The 16603-nt window shown below is 38.6% G+C and overlaps 1 protein-coding gene across 3 annotated transcripts in view; it reads right to left on the bottom strand.

The window, feature by feature from the left end:
• Positions 1-15820, bottom strand: part of CERKL (ceramide kinase like) — a 57678-nt gene extending 41858 nt beyond the window's left edge. For 2 of the 3 annotated variants that reach the window (XR_003991510.1, XM_030487045.1), the window contains exon 1: positions 15457-15820. Coding sequence is in view for 1 of the 3 variants with exons in the window: in XM_030487045.1 (XP_030342905.1) it covers positions 15457-15754 (298 nt within the window). In the remaining 2 variants the exon portion in view is untranslated. The remainder of the gene's footprint in view (positions 1-15456) is intronic. The other variant, XM_030487046.1, reaches the window with a different exon arrangement.
• Positions 15821-16603: the final 783 nt, after the last annotated feature.

The following is a 16603-nucleotide window of genomic DNA, read 5'->3' as shown; positions in this document are numbered from 1 at the left end:
TGAAATACACATTAAAATAAAACTAAAATTGTAAATAATAAATGTCTAAGCTAATTTAAATGTCAAATCATGTACATAAAATACTGTTAAAGTATAGCTACACCTCTACAATTTTTTTTTTTTTTTAAGAATTCCAGGGAATATCTGATTATTTATAAGAAAATTACATATAATGCTATTTTGGAAATCAAAATACACTCAAAAATTATCAGGTAAAGCCAGTACTTTAAGTTGTTTTAATATTTAACTTTGTTATAAAGTTCACGAATTGCAAGAATAAATGGCAATGAGTCATTAAAACACATTATTTGGAGATCTTTCAATTTTTGAGAATCTCATGAAAATTTCATCTTGGCTTTGATTTGTGCATAATAGCCAGTGTATAAAGTAGAATAAGTTTATGCACTTTAAAGAACATGCCGAAGCCATAAATTTAGTCCAAGCAGGACTAAAATTTCAGTATTAAGTACCATAAAATTCAAAATTAACTATCAGTGTTGAAATAAGTTTCACTTTTACATCAAACTACATCAGTATACCAAGTTACATACAGAAACCTACTTATTTTCTGACAGTCATAACAATGGCTCCAAAGACAGAGTCACTAATAAAAAAAAAAAGGCAACAAACAAACCACCCCAAATTTTTTCCATGATGTATGCTTTACATCCTTGCATGCACCAACAGCCTCAAACAAGCAGCCTCCTATCTAAAGCAAATTCCTTGACATCTCCCATCTACTCCTCCTAACTCCAGTATGGTAATGGTAGCTACACACCACATTTACACGTCTATTCGTAATCATAGTCCATTCCTAATCCTAGTACTCAGTACTACTAAAATCAAACAAAAACTACTCACTGACATGTCAAAAAAAAAAAAAAAAAGAAAAAAAAAACCCACCAACAAAAACACATACAAAACTCATTTAAGATGAGTCTTCACTGCTGGACAAACTCTTGTCAGGTGACAAAGGTACAATTCAAACCTCCTCTAATACATACAAATTTTTACTCCCCCCAAACTTTTAAATGCTAACATTACACCAAATGGACACATATATACAGGGATTACCACTATGTGGTTGAAGTAAATATCATATTTGTAGATCCTGAGAATTTTACTCACATAAAGGTCCTGCATATGGTTGCAGGATCATAGAGTGATTTGTATTCAAAGCACCCATACAGCAACTAACAGATGTATCTTCAGACTCTCCAACAGGCACTCACACAGTATGTATGTTACTGTTACTATTCTATCTAAATTTTCCTCTATCAAAATATTAAACTTATCTTGCTCATTTCAAAGTAAATTTAACAAATCTGAGCTTCTACACATATCCAGCCATACATTAAAAATCAGACAATCTTTGACTTGGCCTTAAAGTGAACCAGTGCAAGAAAATTATCATCATCTGTGTTCAAGAAGTGATTACTACAGATCTCTTGGCACATATCTTCCAGCTGTTGACATAACAAATGGATGTTCTATATTGCGGGTCATTCTCAACCCTGTGAACATCAGAAATCTTCCGAAAGAGATTAATGGAAAAACACCAGCTAAGCATACTGAAGTTGTACTTTTTCCCTATCTTGAGGTTGATGAAACTAATTACTCTTCCAGAATGGTTTCTAATGGTTCCAGACTCATATCCTATACACGTATATATATGGTATTTGGAATTTAATTTCCCTTTCTCCACAATAAAAATAAAAATAAATCAGACATAATAATTATAGACATACATAAGAGCAATATTTTCAAGGCACTTATGGCTAAGCAGTACAGGTTTCCTACACAGTCTGCTACTGTAACTCCTATACAGTCTGCTACTGTACTGTAATTCTTCACATCATTTAATAAAATCAACCTCTTGATACTTTGTCAAAGAACACACATTCTTATTAAACTATATCGATCCTCCAATAAAAATACCTTGCAAGTGGAAGGCTAAGGAAACTCAAGTTTGAATTCTACCAAAAAAAGCTTGCTTAGTAGTGCAAATACAGAAGGAATTACAGACTAGCCGTGTGTGTGCTTTTACATAAAATGTCAGTTAAATATATTTTAACTGGTTTCTGGTTTGTAAGACCAGAAATACCAGGTCAGAGCAAAAGTCCATCTGTCCTAGTATCTTATGACAAGCCATATCCATATGCAGATGCTAAGAGAAAAGAATGAATAAAGGAAGCATTTATTCTATTTTCCACTAATACTTTTCCACTCTCCACCTGTTTTCATTTGGGACACTCTGAACTGACTGCAGTTTCTACTCATTTAACAGCACTCAAATAAGGCTTTCCATCTCCAGCTGAACCGACAAAATCTTTTAGAATCGACAATATACTTTTGGCAGTAAGTTTTGCAGTTCTTTCAGCTGCTGAATGATTATTCCTTTTGTTTTGAGCATGGTTCTTCTTAGCTTTATTAGATGCACTGTATTTCTTATTTTGGAAAATAGAAAGCCATTGCCACTTACTCTCTTCTCCAGGCCCCATCTCAACTGCCTCCCTTTCAGACCAAAAAGGGCCAGTCTAGTCCATCATTCTCATCCAGGAGTCTTTCCTTATCTTTAATCATAGAACTGTTTGGGTTGGAAGGGACCTTAAAGATCATCTAGTAATCACTGTCACCCACTGAACCTTCTCCAGTCCCACATGATATTTGTTGAGACCACCAGAAGTCCACACAGTAGTCAAAATGTGGTTAAATAACTGCTGGTTTATAAAGCATACAAACATCTGGTTTAGTCTCTATTTATGTTCTAATAATCCTTAACATAATAATCCTAACAACTGTTTAAGTGACAGATGATATTTTCCACATAATAAACCTATGATCATATACATTAAGAATGGTCTAGCTACAGCTCCTGATATTGATCCCAAGCTGATGGAATTCAAATAAAAGACCAATACATTACACTATGCTTAATTATATCAACTTTTGGACTCACTGTCCCATTGCTTGTCAAACCTCTAAAACAGCCATATCTCTGAAGCTGTGCTGTAGGACATAACTGACAATCTCAAGAGGCTTTTCTACTTCTATTTTAACAGTCTCCACCTCCGAAAAAAGATCAGTATCATGCTTTTCTGTTTATCCCATACCATTTTATTTCCCTTTTCCATACTCCTTCCAAACCAAATTGTTAATATACCAAAGGCACTATGAACTTTTCAGACAGCCTTCATTCCATGAATTAGGCAAAGAGAACAAATATTAGAAACATAAAACAGAGAAGCATATTTAAGAACAGCTTTCTTTTTTACTGTAATTTCATTAGGTTGCTCCTGCATACAAAATAAAATTGCTAAACTTTTAAACTTGCAAATGTAAAAAGCAGTAGCTGCTTTAAGCAAGCCAAAGAAGCATATATGTATAAATTACATTGTAAATTATGTACTGAATTTCTGTGTGTATATTCCACAAATGGTTTCCATAAAACAAGTGAGACCTAGGGACAAAATTTCAAAAACACCACCTGCTTGTTTCTATCATATTTTAATAATTAACCCCTCAACAAATGTAAGTGAAGAAAACAAAAAAAAGCCTTTTTATTTTTGTTTGTACTACAGTAAAAAAAAAAAAATACAAACTACAAACTCTTTTCTTCTGCTAAGCATTGTTTTCTAAAGCAACCGTAATTACTGTTCCTCCTTCATCACAAAAGATCTATGAAACAAAAAAGGATCTGGAGGATATTCTTAGCTTAGTCACAGCCTTGTTTAATTAGAGTGTTGCAGTCAAGTGACCAAGAAACATTATATTTCATGTGAAACATTCAGAAGATTCTTTTTCCTTTAATAAAAATAATACCAAGTTAAAAATAGACATCTATATACAATCCTCTCTTGATTATTGTAACATATCGATATACTTTGATTTACCTGGCAATGTGTCATCTGCAGAATTTACTAAATGAAACCACAAATCTGTTCAAAATTTGTCATTGACATGAGTTACCACCATCTATAGCCATCTAACTGTTAGTGTATTATTCACTGGTGTTATGGTAATTTTGACCCCTAATTACCTCACCCCCAGTTACACTACTTAGATGTGACAGAGCAGGCCTTTGGGAAGTCCAGAATCATCCAAGCATGAAATTTTTCAGTACCTTTCTTGACAGAGCTGTTTGATGAGTCTCCAAAAGACCCTGCAATGAACAGTGTATCAGGGAGACGACTTGGACAGGAGAAATCTCATTTTGAACCATCTTCAGAACATTCAGCTGATCAGCCAGGCAAAGGTGTACTGTTTTCACACAGAAAGCCAGCGAGTTATCTTCAAATTTGTCCTATTTACTTCTAGCAATTTATTCACAGAAATTTTCACTTAAGTTAGAATAACATGGGCTTTTTTTAAAAAGCCACTTTCCTACAACATTTTTTTTAAGTGAGAATACTTATTCTATTTCTAATACTGTACTAAAACAATATAGAAAATATAAATACAAAGATGATGTTCAAGCAGCTGTCAAACGGGGGCGTTAATAGAATGATAAGCATTTAACTACTCAAACTCAGAAGAGTATCTTCAAAACAGCATTATATTTAGTCGTAAGTATTTACTGTTGTTACCCTTAACTTGATCAATTCTACGTCAAATTTTGTTTTTCCAAGACTGTCTGCACGGTGTAAAGGTCAGTTTCCAGGATACATATAATTGTGCAGTACATAACATCTGTTGCTTTGCATTTTCTGAGCTTCACAAAGCATACTTTCCTATATTCACTTGGGCGTATGGACTGACAGAAGAGATCTATTGTCACAGTTCAAATAAACCAACAACTACTCTGTACTGAAAAGCATCTAAGTAACTACCACCTTACATAGCCTAAATAGACAAAAGCCAGGGAATTCAGAGTTCAGCATTGAATTCTGTTCATGAACCCACACTAGATCAAAAACTTTGAAGTAAACCAAGTTACTGCACATTTTTTTTGTCAGAGATTTAATATATTCCCACATCTACAACTAAATAAGAAGCAGGGGGAGGGAGGAAGTTGCACCAGATCTTAAACATAAGAAGCAGAATTTTCTTTCCTCAAACGCCTTACAGCAAGGCTACCATACATCAAGGCTGACATGAAAATTCAGACCTACAATATTTACTTTTTAAAAAACTTTTTATCTTGGGTTTTGGGGTTTTTTTGGTTGGTTGGTTTTGGGGTTTTTCTTTTAACAAACATTCTTGTCTGCTATCACTGATAGACCATGAGAGAAAACAGGAGCTTCCATACTACTAGTAAGGAAAACTCATTGTTCCTTGTAAAATAAAGCCAATGGTGGGCCTGGAAAATAATTGTTAATTCTTACACAAGTTATCCTGGGGTTATTTGAATAATTTGTGATCTGCTCTGGTTTCTAAGCTCCAATTTTACAAACACCAAGCACTGTGGCTTACAATCATTCTACATGCTCTGGCTTACAATAATATTACAAAAACCTCCAAATTAAGTGTGGCTTAAAGCATTTTTTTGGTTTTGCAACTTAAGGAATTACGTATTTATTGCATCAATCTCAAAATTGCTAAAAGCTGTGTTGTCATTGATAGATATACATAAAGAGCTCAATACCAGTTCTTGGTTTTGTTTTCTTTAATCTCTAACATTCATAAAATAACATGCAATATTTAACATTTACATTAGACACTATGCTGAAATATTCTACAACATTCAGCTAAGGTGACAAATGTAAATCACACACACACACACACACAAAATCTATTAATCAAATGCCTATCCATTAAAGATAAAAAAAAAAAAAAAGGGGGGGGGAGGGGGGTTGGTGCGAAAAAACCCTAGGAAAATTTGGGGAAGGAATAAAATGAGAAGCACCCTCTCAATCTCCACATTTTAAACACTCCCACTCAAGAGCATGATAAAGATACAAATACAGGTCAAGACTTCAAACAAATGCACTCAAATCCAATCACCAAACTCATTCCCAAAAGATAAATCCAGCTAGTACTATCCTACACCATAGACAAGACACTCGTGATAACTGTGCCAATAATGGGGATTGGCATGCTTTGTGAAACACAGCTGACTGGTTCTTCTCCAAAGAAGAGACGATAATATCGGCAATTCTAGCATCACAAAACTTCCAGGTTTGTGGGACATTTCTTGTTGCTCTGCTGAACTTATGTGGGGGTAGGGGTCATGACTCCATGGGGAAATGAAATAGGAAAACAGTTACCTTGCGACCTTATAGGAGGCATAATGTTCTCATTCAATAGTGCATTTTTAATCTGCATACTTTGATAAAAACAAAACACCTGTTCATAAAAAAAATTCAGGTTCAGCCAAGTAAGCCATAAATGCATTTTAAATTAATTAACTGTTGGGTTTTTTTCCCCTTTAGCAGCATCATTACTGAAAAATACATAGTCAATTACTTTTAACTTCAAAATCACCTTTGGAATTAATAGACTTTGGAATAAAAAGGTATAAGGAGATGAAAACGCATATCAATAAATGGAGCTAAAGAAATACCAGAAGCCTAATTATTTTTCAAAACATTAAGTCTCGTGCATGTTTAAATACACTTAAAATTTTAAAACCACAAACAGTATTATGTGAAAGTAACCACTATCTTTATAGAAGCATAGAGAGTATCTTGGCAAAGTAATTAGCCATTTTTCCAAATTATAGAACAACCAACACACCTTTTTTTCCTACAAAGTGCCACAGCAAAACATCTTGATAGTAAAATCTGAAGTCCTACAAAAAGGATTTCTATGCTCAGCCAGAGTGCAGAAATAGGAAATACCGATGTTTTCAACTCTTCATCATAACTACATAAAATCCAGTTACCCAGATAACATCTACATGTGAAAGAGAGATTATAATACATCTTGGTAATTCATCCACGAGGAGTTTCCAACACATTAAGAAGCCATTTTTGGTTGCATTTACAAGGTCATAACTTCCCTGCCAGTTGCACTGTCACATGCATTTTCGCTTATTCAGCTACACTTAAAGATGTTATCCTAAATTGGTATCACTGTCCAAAGCATAATATCCTCACTTCAACAAAAGAGGGAAGGGTTCCTAAACTGCGAGAAGGGAATTCTAAAACTTTTTCCCCAGTAAAATAGTTTGAGAAATACCATCCTTACCCTTAGTCTAGAGACACAAGTATTGTTGAGACAGCCTGAACAATTGGAAGGAGGAAATTCTAGTCACTTGTTTAAAGTTAGCAGTTAAAAAAAACCTCAACATTATTAATGGGTATTTTAAAAGGTTAATTTAATAACTTTACAGTTGTACTCAGCTCTGTAGTATGCCAGTGAATGGTGAAACACAACTCAAAAAAATTGGCAGTTAATGTCTGAGACAGGAATCAATTTCGAAAAGGATCTCAGTATAATGCAATTCTATAGCAGTCCCAGTAGTAAATGACAAAAAGGTCAAATTGGAAAGGAAACAGCAGATACCACCACAAAACTAGCAGATGTTCCTAAAGGATCATCTGTACAAAAACATAAGCATATGTGAGAGAAATCCAACACTATCACGAAATCAGTTGGTGTCTAACATAATAGCAGTTCCTTATGGCAATATGGTAATACACATATCAGATACTCAACACATTATGGTTTTTTGTCTGCACATACTGTTACAACATAAGTCATAAAAAGCAGGACCACCGATTTCCTTGAAAGGAAAACATTAGTTCCACAACCCACTAATGTTAAGGTACACAAAGACCACTCAGTTCTTCAGGTTTTTGTTCTTAGATTTTCAGCCATTTAGGCTTTTCCATAAATTGTCTAAGAAGGATATAAATATTTTTAGGGTATTATATATATTGAAGTAAAAATTTCTTCTAAAGGCAGCACATAATATAGTTGGATATACCTAAATAAAGAGCAAATAGAAAGGGATTCCTTCTATCCAATACCTATTTGTTTGGGGTTTGCATAATTGCAACAGTATCTATTATTTATCTGCTGCTTTTGTAACATACTTAGTTGACAAATAAGATATCTACAATGAAAACTGTTTAAGTTTTGTTTATTTTGACTCCAACAAAAGCAGATGACAGACTTTCCTGCTTTATTTTTATTTCTATTTTATAACTGTAAAAATAGCAATGCCTTAATCTGAGCATGTCTTTTGCCAAGATACAAAATAAAAAATGCTAAAAACCATCACATTCTGAATTCTAATCCATTTATTACCATGAAGAGTTACAACCGTGGAAGTGAGCTTATATGGAAGATCCAAGTAGGCACCATGATCCCCACAATTATCCCACACCCAGTCCAGGGAGAGAAACGGCCACAAAGAAAGCAGGCAGCAGTCTCAGACTCTGAGTGGCCAAGCTATTCTTCATGGTTTGTATTCATTTCCTGTAGATATTAAAATATACATATATACACACACATATATATATGAAAGGATTTCAGGAATTAAGTAGCTGCTTAGACATTTACAGAACACTGCTTCTAAACTTCAGGAATGGCCTGAAAGAAACCACACATTTTCCAATAAACTACACTCCAAAGACAAGATAAGTTGGCCACATTTCATGCAACAGAAAAGACATAAAGGTGCATTGTAAAGGGATACCAATTCGGGGATGACATGGTAGAACTGCAACCAAGAAAAGATTGCAATAACATCAAGAACATGAGAAAGGGGTTTAAAAAAGAAAGAAAAAAAAAAAAAAGTGTTTTTCAAAGGCTGAAGAATAGGACGATTCAGGAACTGAGATACAAGACATGCTTAGGTAAGGGATTTGACTGCATATTGGTTTTAATGATTTTAAAAGAACATTAATTTACACTGAGGAAGGGAGTCAGACCTGTAGCACTATCATAGACATGAAAATAGCACTAACGTGGACATTAAAGATTGGTTAGTATATCACTTTTTTTTTTTTTTATAGACACTTCTGGATTCTTTCCATCACGATATAGAAGACCACCAATTTACTCTTACACACCTTTGCAAAGAGTTGGCAGTTATTCTAGAGTGGGAAAATTATGGAAGTTTGATAACATATATTTTTTTAAACAAACTTGCACCCTCTCTCTCTTCACCTCACCATCTTATTATGTCTCCTCTGACTTTCCAGAGATTTCCCTACCCTCATGCAGACTTCACACCCTATAGACCACCCTGCTTGCCTTCTATCTGCAAAGCGACAGCTACAGTTTCCCCTCTGTTCACTAATATCCCTCCCCACAGTACCCACAAATCCCTCCCACACCCATATGGCACCTCACCAAAACCCTTACGCTTTCTTAATATATCAACTGACCCCTACCATGGTATTCTTGATTGCTCCTTGATCCCAATCTATCTTTCTCCAATTGGCCTGCTCAGCAGCCAGAAACCAGCACCAGCTACATCTGGCTTGTTACTGGTGTGCCAACTTCTCGATGATGTGCCAAGCACCCACCTAGCCACCATCCCTTGCTCGCCTGGCAGGCAGAGGAGATGAATGAAGCAGAAGATCACCTTAGCCACAACAACAGTACATGGCAATGCCTAATTATTACATAGTGCAACAGAAGAAATGAAGGAAAAAGAAAAACCAAACTACAAAACCAAAATCCATCACCTTCGCACAAGTCTAAAACTTGCCCGTTTATGAACTGCAACAGCTTTAAAATAACACGAACCACAACATTTTCTGGAGTGAAGATTTAAATATCTGACCTGTCTTTTTGGAAGTAGAGAATTAAAGTACACAGAAAAGCCACTATTAGACATCCAGGGTTTTAACCCCTTTCAACATAAGCAGAGAGGTGCATAAACATGTGAAATACAAAAAAAAACCACCAGAAAGCATGAAACCACATAAATGGTTCCACAAACATGTAGCCATGAACTGATCTGCTGATAAAGAATAAAAGACACACAGAATCAAGACATTATGTTTAAAAGCCACCTGAAATAAACAACAAATTCTGAAACCTTTTAATATACCCCATTTCCTTAAATGCGTTTAATTTTTCACAAAAAGTTGTAAATTAGTAAATTCTTTCACAGTTTTGTGCAGCATTTGTCTAAGACATTAATTTTATGAACTTCCTTGAAAAACATTAAAGTGTCTTACAAGTTCAGGCATTATGGGATTGTTTAAAACTGAATGCTTTCTTCCTTCACTTTACATCTTAAATCCATATATTCATGTGATACATGTACAACTACATTTCAGTTACACTTGCTATCGTTTATTTTTATGTCTCTTTGTTAAAAATAGTTTTCATATTTGGACAGTAGATAAGCCACTTAAAGAAACTATGTTCTCTACACGTCAGAAGTAGAATCAAAAGCTTTGAATTTGACCAACGTGGAACTTCAGTAATTCCCATTTTGTAGCAGCCAGTTCCCATTTCCATTATTCCTGACTGACCGATAGACTGACAGATGTCTTACTTTAGAGATCCCAAACAGACTATTGGTATCTATTTCAGCCACATCTGTTCCTAAATAGCCTTGGCAGCAGGCCACTATGCACTCAGAATTAATTTTAAGTCCTTTATTGCTAACTCTTTCACTGGTGAAATACATCAGTGACTTTTTTCCTTATTGCTGCACTTATATAGAATATTTACAAATCTATATTATAGATTAATATTGACAAGAACTATAGAATATATATAAGAATAGTACAATTAACACATTGATCTTTACTTCATTATGAAAATATATATTCAATAATACAGTAAACTCTGGATTGCTTCAGAGATCTTACTTTCTCATTGGTCAATTAACTTAGACTATTATATTCAATTACTTACATTTAAAAAGCAAGTTTTAGCCAAATTATTATTATTATCCAAAGAGAACAACTTCCTATACCCTTCAGTCGAGTACACTACATGCACCAGAAACTATGAAGTTTTTCATAATGATCAAACGCCTTCACATACCAGTAAAACACTGAGCAAGTGCCAGTCTCGATCCATTTCCTATCTGACAGAAATCTGCTGAAAATCTGCAATTACTGCAAATTGGGAAATTCTGTGGCAATCTTTAAAAAGACACTAAAGGCTTTAAAGAAATATTAGGATTTAAGTTCTCATTCAACAGAAGGAAAAAAAAAAAAACCACGACATATTGGAAGCGCAGCATAAAGATGACTGAATTGACACTATTTGAACCAAAACTGTTCTAAAACACAAATAAATCCCACATCCACTGCTGCTAATCCCCTACATTTCCTTAGTTTTTAAACTTCAGTCACACACACACAAAAACACAAACACTCCAGGCATTTGTTCTTAAATGTAAATATTTCTTTTCCATCATTCAGTCATTCTTATTATCTTCTGTGAACTTCTAAAAATCACATATAATATTCAAATACGTACTTAAGATAGCTTTCTCTGCTATGATTTTGAAGTATCATCCAAAATGAGAAAAACTACAGTTTGGGGCTGGATTACTAATACAGAGAGAGAAGTCTTGTTTTTTCTTCATTTCCATGATTATATTTATAGCACAGGAAAGCCACATGGAAAGAAGCTAGAGAAATAGCTAGTAACTACCAAGTGTGAGTTCTGCATCTCATTGCAACACCTACTGCATTGTTAAAAGCAAGCAACCAGCTAGGAGTCAGAGGGCATCCGGCACCAGTGAGAAGAAAAGGCTCAGCTGAGCTGCACGCCCAGGCTGTAACTGCAGCATTTTGGAGGGGGCAGCAGAGCCAGGCCTTGCACTGCCCACATTCCCACTTGACACATTCACTCTCTCAGGCTCCACATCCAGTGGCCTGCCCAAAGCTTTGTTATAACAGAGAATGCAAAATTCATAATGGGTAATGCTTATTTGAAAGGGTAGAAGCGGTTGCTGGGGAGCTTACTATAAGGTCTGGAGAGTGAACAACAAACGAAGCCATCAAAAATCCTCAGTGAGCACTGGTAGCCAAAAACCTCAAGGAGACACAAGCTGCAGAAATCAGAGAGAGTAAAGAAGGAAGTCTGCCTGATAATCATGCTGCCAAAAGCTCCACAGAAACAGTGCAATGGGGCAGAACCATGCAGTGAGCGTGAAATGATCAAGCCCAGGCATGGCAGATGTTACCTGCTTGGGAACTTTAAGCCGGAGCACCTCTCCTATGATGACAGGCTGAGAGAGTTGGGATTGTTCAGCCTGGAGAAAAGAAGCTCCAGGGAGACATGATAACAGTTTTCCAATACCTAAAGGGGCCCTAAAAGAGAGCTGGAGAGGGACTTTTTACAAGGGCCTGTAGTGACAGAACAAAGGGAATGGTTTTAAGATGGCAAACAGGAGACATATTAGACATTACAAAAAAATTCTTCACTATGAGGGTGGTGAGGCACTGGAACAGGTTGCCCAGAAAAGCTGTGGCTGCCCCATCCCTGTAAGGGTTCAAAGGCCAGGCTGGATGGGGCTTTGTGCAACCTGGTCTAGTGGAAGATGTCTCTGCCCATGGCAGGGGGGTTGGAACTAGATAATCTTTAAGGTCACTTCCAACTCTAACCATTCCATGATTCTGTTTAGAAGCTGAAGGAGCCAAGCTGCACAAGTGTCCTGGGTTCAGCCATGTAAGAAATACGATGGGAACCGCAGAACTGTAGATGACAATGATGACTTCAACAAGACAAGAATACTTTTGGGGAACTACTAGGGATTGGAGGTTAAGGAAAAGGGGAGAAAGCAACTACCTGGTAGTTCTCTGACTTGACAGACTGGAGTGACTGCCACAGAAGAAAGTTTTTTTCCTAAAATAGGAAGAATTTCTACATACAAACCCAAGCAGGAGACATTTAGCATCACTGGCAAAGTGCGAAGACCCAACGTGACCTCTTACAGCCTAAGGCAAACTACATTTGGGTTCAGAGAAAGTATGCTTAAGCCAAATCCCAGTGGAATAGATTTGTTGACACAGCCGCTGACCATCTCCTGTACCTACTGACAGCTTGGCCTGAGCACTGTTGTGTTACAGAGACCATAATGCAGACAGCTCCTCCCACCACCAGTATAAGTCCCACACTGGCAACACCCCAGGGTGATTGCTACGGGGATCCAAGAATTCAGGAGGGGAAAAAAACATTCAAGCTCCAAAATCTGTATTTGACCTCTGCAACTGCAGAGGTAAAACCATCCCGACCTACCGCATCCGAGACAGAAGGAAAAAGACACTTGCTGGATTCATCCCTGTGAGGACAATAGGCCCTACACAGTGAAATTCTCAGCTCCTACTCAGCTCATCTGCAGTCACAGGCAGGCACGTGTAGAGCCATGTGGCCCAAAGGAAGGAGCCACAAGTATTGTTCTGACTGCTTATCAGGTAGGCCACTGTGTTACCATCACAATGTGGCCAGAAGGATACAAGGGTCTCAGAAACAACCCAATAGTCTTCCTTTTAAGATTATTTCATTCTCAAAGAGATCTTGGAAACAGCCACAGATGACATAGCAGTGGCATCTATAACAACAGAGGAACTGAAAATCCTTTGATCTTTAATGTAAGAATTTGGAAATCCTATATTGAACATTCATAGCCTACCACAGACTTCAGGGAAAAACCCAAGATTTGGAAGACATGACTGCCTTTTCCACTGAAGCTAGTAAAGAAGTAGGACATTAAGAGCTTCTGAGAAACCAAAATATTTAGCAGCTCAGTGCTACGTGGTACCAAACCAAACTGTCATAGGCAAAGAAGTATCTGTATATATTTAATACATGTGCAGTAAAAGCCCAAATCCTGATTGACACCAACTTATCAATGCTGCTTTCCATAAGACTCCTGAAGTTCTGCCATCTGCAATATGCCTGACTAAGCACTGCATACTTTATTACCTTGCAAGAAGTAAGACAGAAAAGCTCCCAGTACCTGTATGAGAAAACTAAGGATGAAAAGCTCTTACACACAGCAGCAACTTAAGGGGGTGGATTTTTCCTGGGAGGAAATAAAAAAAATAAAAAAATAAAAAAGTTTCCCATCCCCAGAAGCACTGAAATTCATTCGTCCTGTCTGTATCTTAAAATCCTTCACTGGTGGCAGTTAAAAGACAATTGTGGGCCCTTGTTCCTCATTATATGGCAATTCAAGCCACATTAAAGTAGCCAGAACATAAAGTGGCAATCAAATTAGAGCACTGTACACAGAACTAAATAATTAATAAATCACACTTCAGATCACATACACAGAGACCTGTAGTTAATCCCAGAAGGAAAGAAAGAGAGGCTACTGCATTGTGTAACAGCATTACTAAGGCACCCAGGCTGGCTCCACAAGAGAAAGAACTGTACACACATCAGTGTGGCTGTCATAAGAACCCAACGGTCCTACTGAAAAGCAGGTATCTAAGTCCAAGCACACCACTGCATTAACATGGTTACACTACTCAGAGGATGAGAGTCAACAGCTGTGCACGGCACCATATTAGTTTGATTTCAGGTGCTCTGGTATCCTAACACAGTTACATGAAATGAAGCATAACAACTTCAGCTGTGAGCATCTGAGTATTTCTCTGCAGCAGCAGCACCAAAATCGCAAGCTTTCATACCACTCTCAAGCCTCTGCAGCATATAGACTACCTTGGAGAAGAACAGATTATCTTAACATAGTAAAACTGGTACACGGAATAAACTTCTCTCTCTGTACGCTGAGTTTATGGCTGTTGAATCTTACCCATATGAAGTTTTAAGTTCTGTCCAAAATAATATTAAAATAAATCTGGTAATTTAGGGCAGGACAACCTAACTATGCCACACCAGAAGGCAACTATGCTGCCTGGAAACTCCGCATTCCTGAACATAGCTTTGACTTCTCCTTCACAAGAGCACTGGGAGGTCACTGCAGTAAACAAGCACTTTTAAGAGTGTGTATGTAGTTTTGAAAGTAAGTTTATGTTCTCTCAGTTTCTAGGAGAACAAAAAAAAGACGATTTGTATAAGGAGCATTCATTTTCTTCTAAAACTCTTGTGCATAATGTGTTTCACTTGATGAAATCCTTTATAACAGCACTTTCTCACAGCGTGCTGCTTTATTGGAAAAGCATGAAGTAAGGATAACCTGCCACAGAAGCCTCATCACAAAACCCAGGCACATCTCACAAAACCTACATGTGACGTAGTTTATGTACCTCTCAAAGAGAGTAAGCCGAGAAAAGCTGATACACCAGAAAAACAAAATCAAATCCTCTTATTGGGAAACCATAAAAACACCATCTCCTGTTTCACCCTTTTCATGTCACCCACCAAGTATTAAAGGCTCTTGCCAGAAACAGGTGGTCCAGATACAAGATGGTCATTGCGTTATGAACAATTTCTTCTTGAATCACCACAGTAACCTTAAAAGGAGGATACGCGCCTGACACCACCGACTGTAACTAGTTTACTGTAATCCCGCTCTAAGGCGACTTGCCCCACCCGGAGAGGCCGCGTCTCGCCTTTCTCTCGCCCCGGGCGGTCCCGCAGCCCGCTCCCGAAGGTGGCCTGCGCCCCGCCCCGTCCCACCTGTGGGGCTCTCAGGCAGGATGGGGCTCCAGCGGAGCCGCCGGGCGCTCAGCACCACGTCGCAGCTCCTCTTGCTGATCTCGAAGATGCCCCTGAGGAGCGGCTCCTCTCCCGTCTCGGCCGCCGGGGCCGGAGCCACCCTCCGCCGCCGCTCCTCGGGCGCCGCCGCTGAGGAGCGAGCGGCGCCGACGGCCGCCCCTTGCGCACGCTGCTCCCGCGGCGGGCGGCAGCCACCGGGCGGGCGCTCGGGCCCGGCCCGTCGCTGCGGACGGCGGAAGGGGGCCGTGGCGCCCAGCATGGCGGCACCACCACAGCCCCGCCACACCGGCCGCTCACCGCGTCCGGCGGCTGCCAAGGCAGCGCCCGCCCCGCCCCGCAGGCGGGGCCGCGGCCGCCCAGGGGCCGGCGGGAGAGCGGCCGGCCCGGGCTTGGAGCCGCGCTCACGGCCGACGCCGCCGGCACGTCCGGTGCGGGTCCGGCAGTGCTTGGTAAGCAGCGATCAGGCTGCCAGGGGCCGTGCTCAGCACCTCCTGGGTACACGTGTACCCCAGCGTGGGACAGGACGCGTGGAGCGGGGCAGAGCGCAGGCTAGCACGGACCACAGCAGTACTGAATTGCTGCCGTCTAGCCTGCGCCCGATACCGCACCGATCCCGGACCCCAAACGAGGTTCCGTGGATGCTTCGCAGGGTGACGGTGAGAAAGGTCAGGGGCACCCTGATGGTTGACAAGTTTTTTTTCTCATAAGTTACTCTCACTTCTCTAAGGACAGCAATGAAGGAGCACTCTAGCTACAGAAACTAACTTTGTCAGTCCCATATGTCTTCTGCTTTTCTATCATCATTAATAGTACTAGTGTTTTTTAGCCTTAGAAAACTACAACACGAAGTCGTAATAACCCTTTCATACTAAAAAGGTCAAATCTTTCACAGGTTGTGCCTATGGCTGAGCCTTAGATCAATACCATGTTGACATTTATGCTGCAAAACAGAATATTATTATAAACCTAGGTGGAGGTACCACAATTACACATACCCTTTACATAACTCTTAATCTGATACAAACTCATACAGTATTAGATTCTGTATCAAGTAGGCCAATGCAGAAAGCATACCCAGAAGGTTTCGTAGTCGTCCATCACTCTCAAA

This window comes from Strigops habroptila, chromosome 5 (genome assembly GCF_004027225.2).
Source record: "Strigops habroptila isolate Jane chromosome 5, bStrHab1.2.pri, whole genome shotgun sequence".
Taxonomy (NCBI): domain Eukaryota; kingdom Metazoa; phylum Chordata; class Aves; order Psittaciformes; family Psittacidae; genus Strigops; species Strigops habroptila.
The sequence above is the reverse complement of the archived record's forward strand: the minus strand, read 5'-3'. Positions and strand labels throughout refer to the sequence as shown.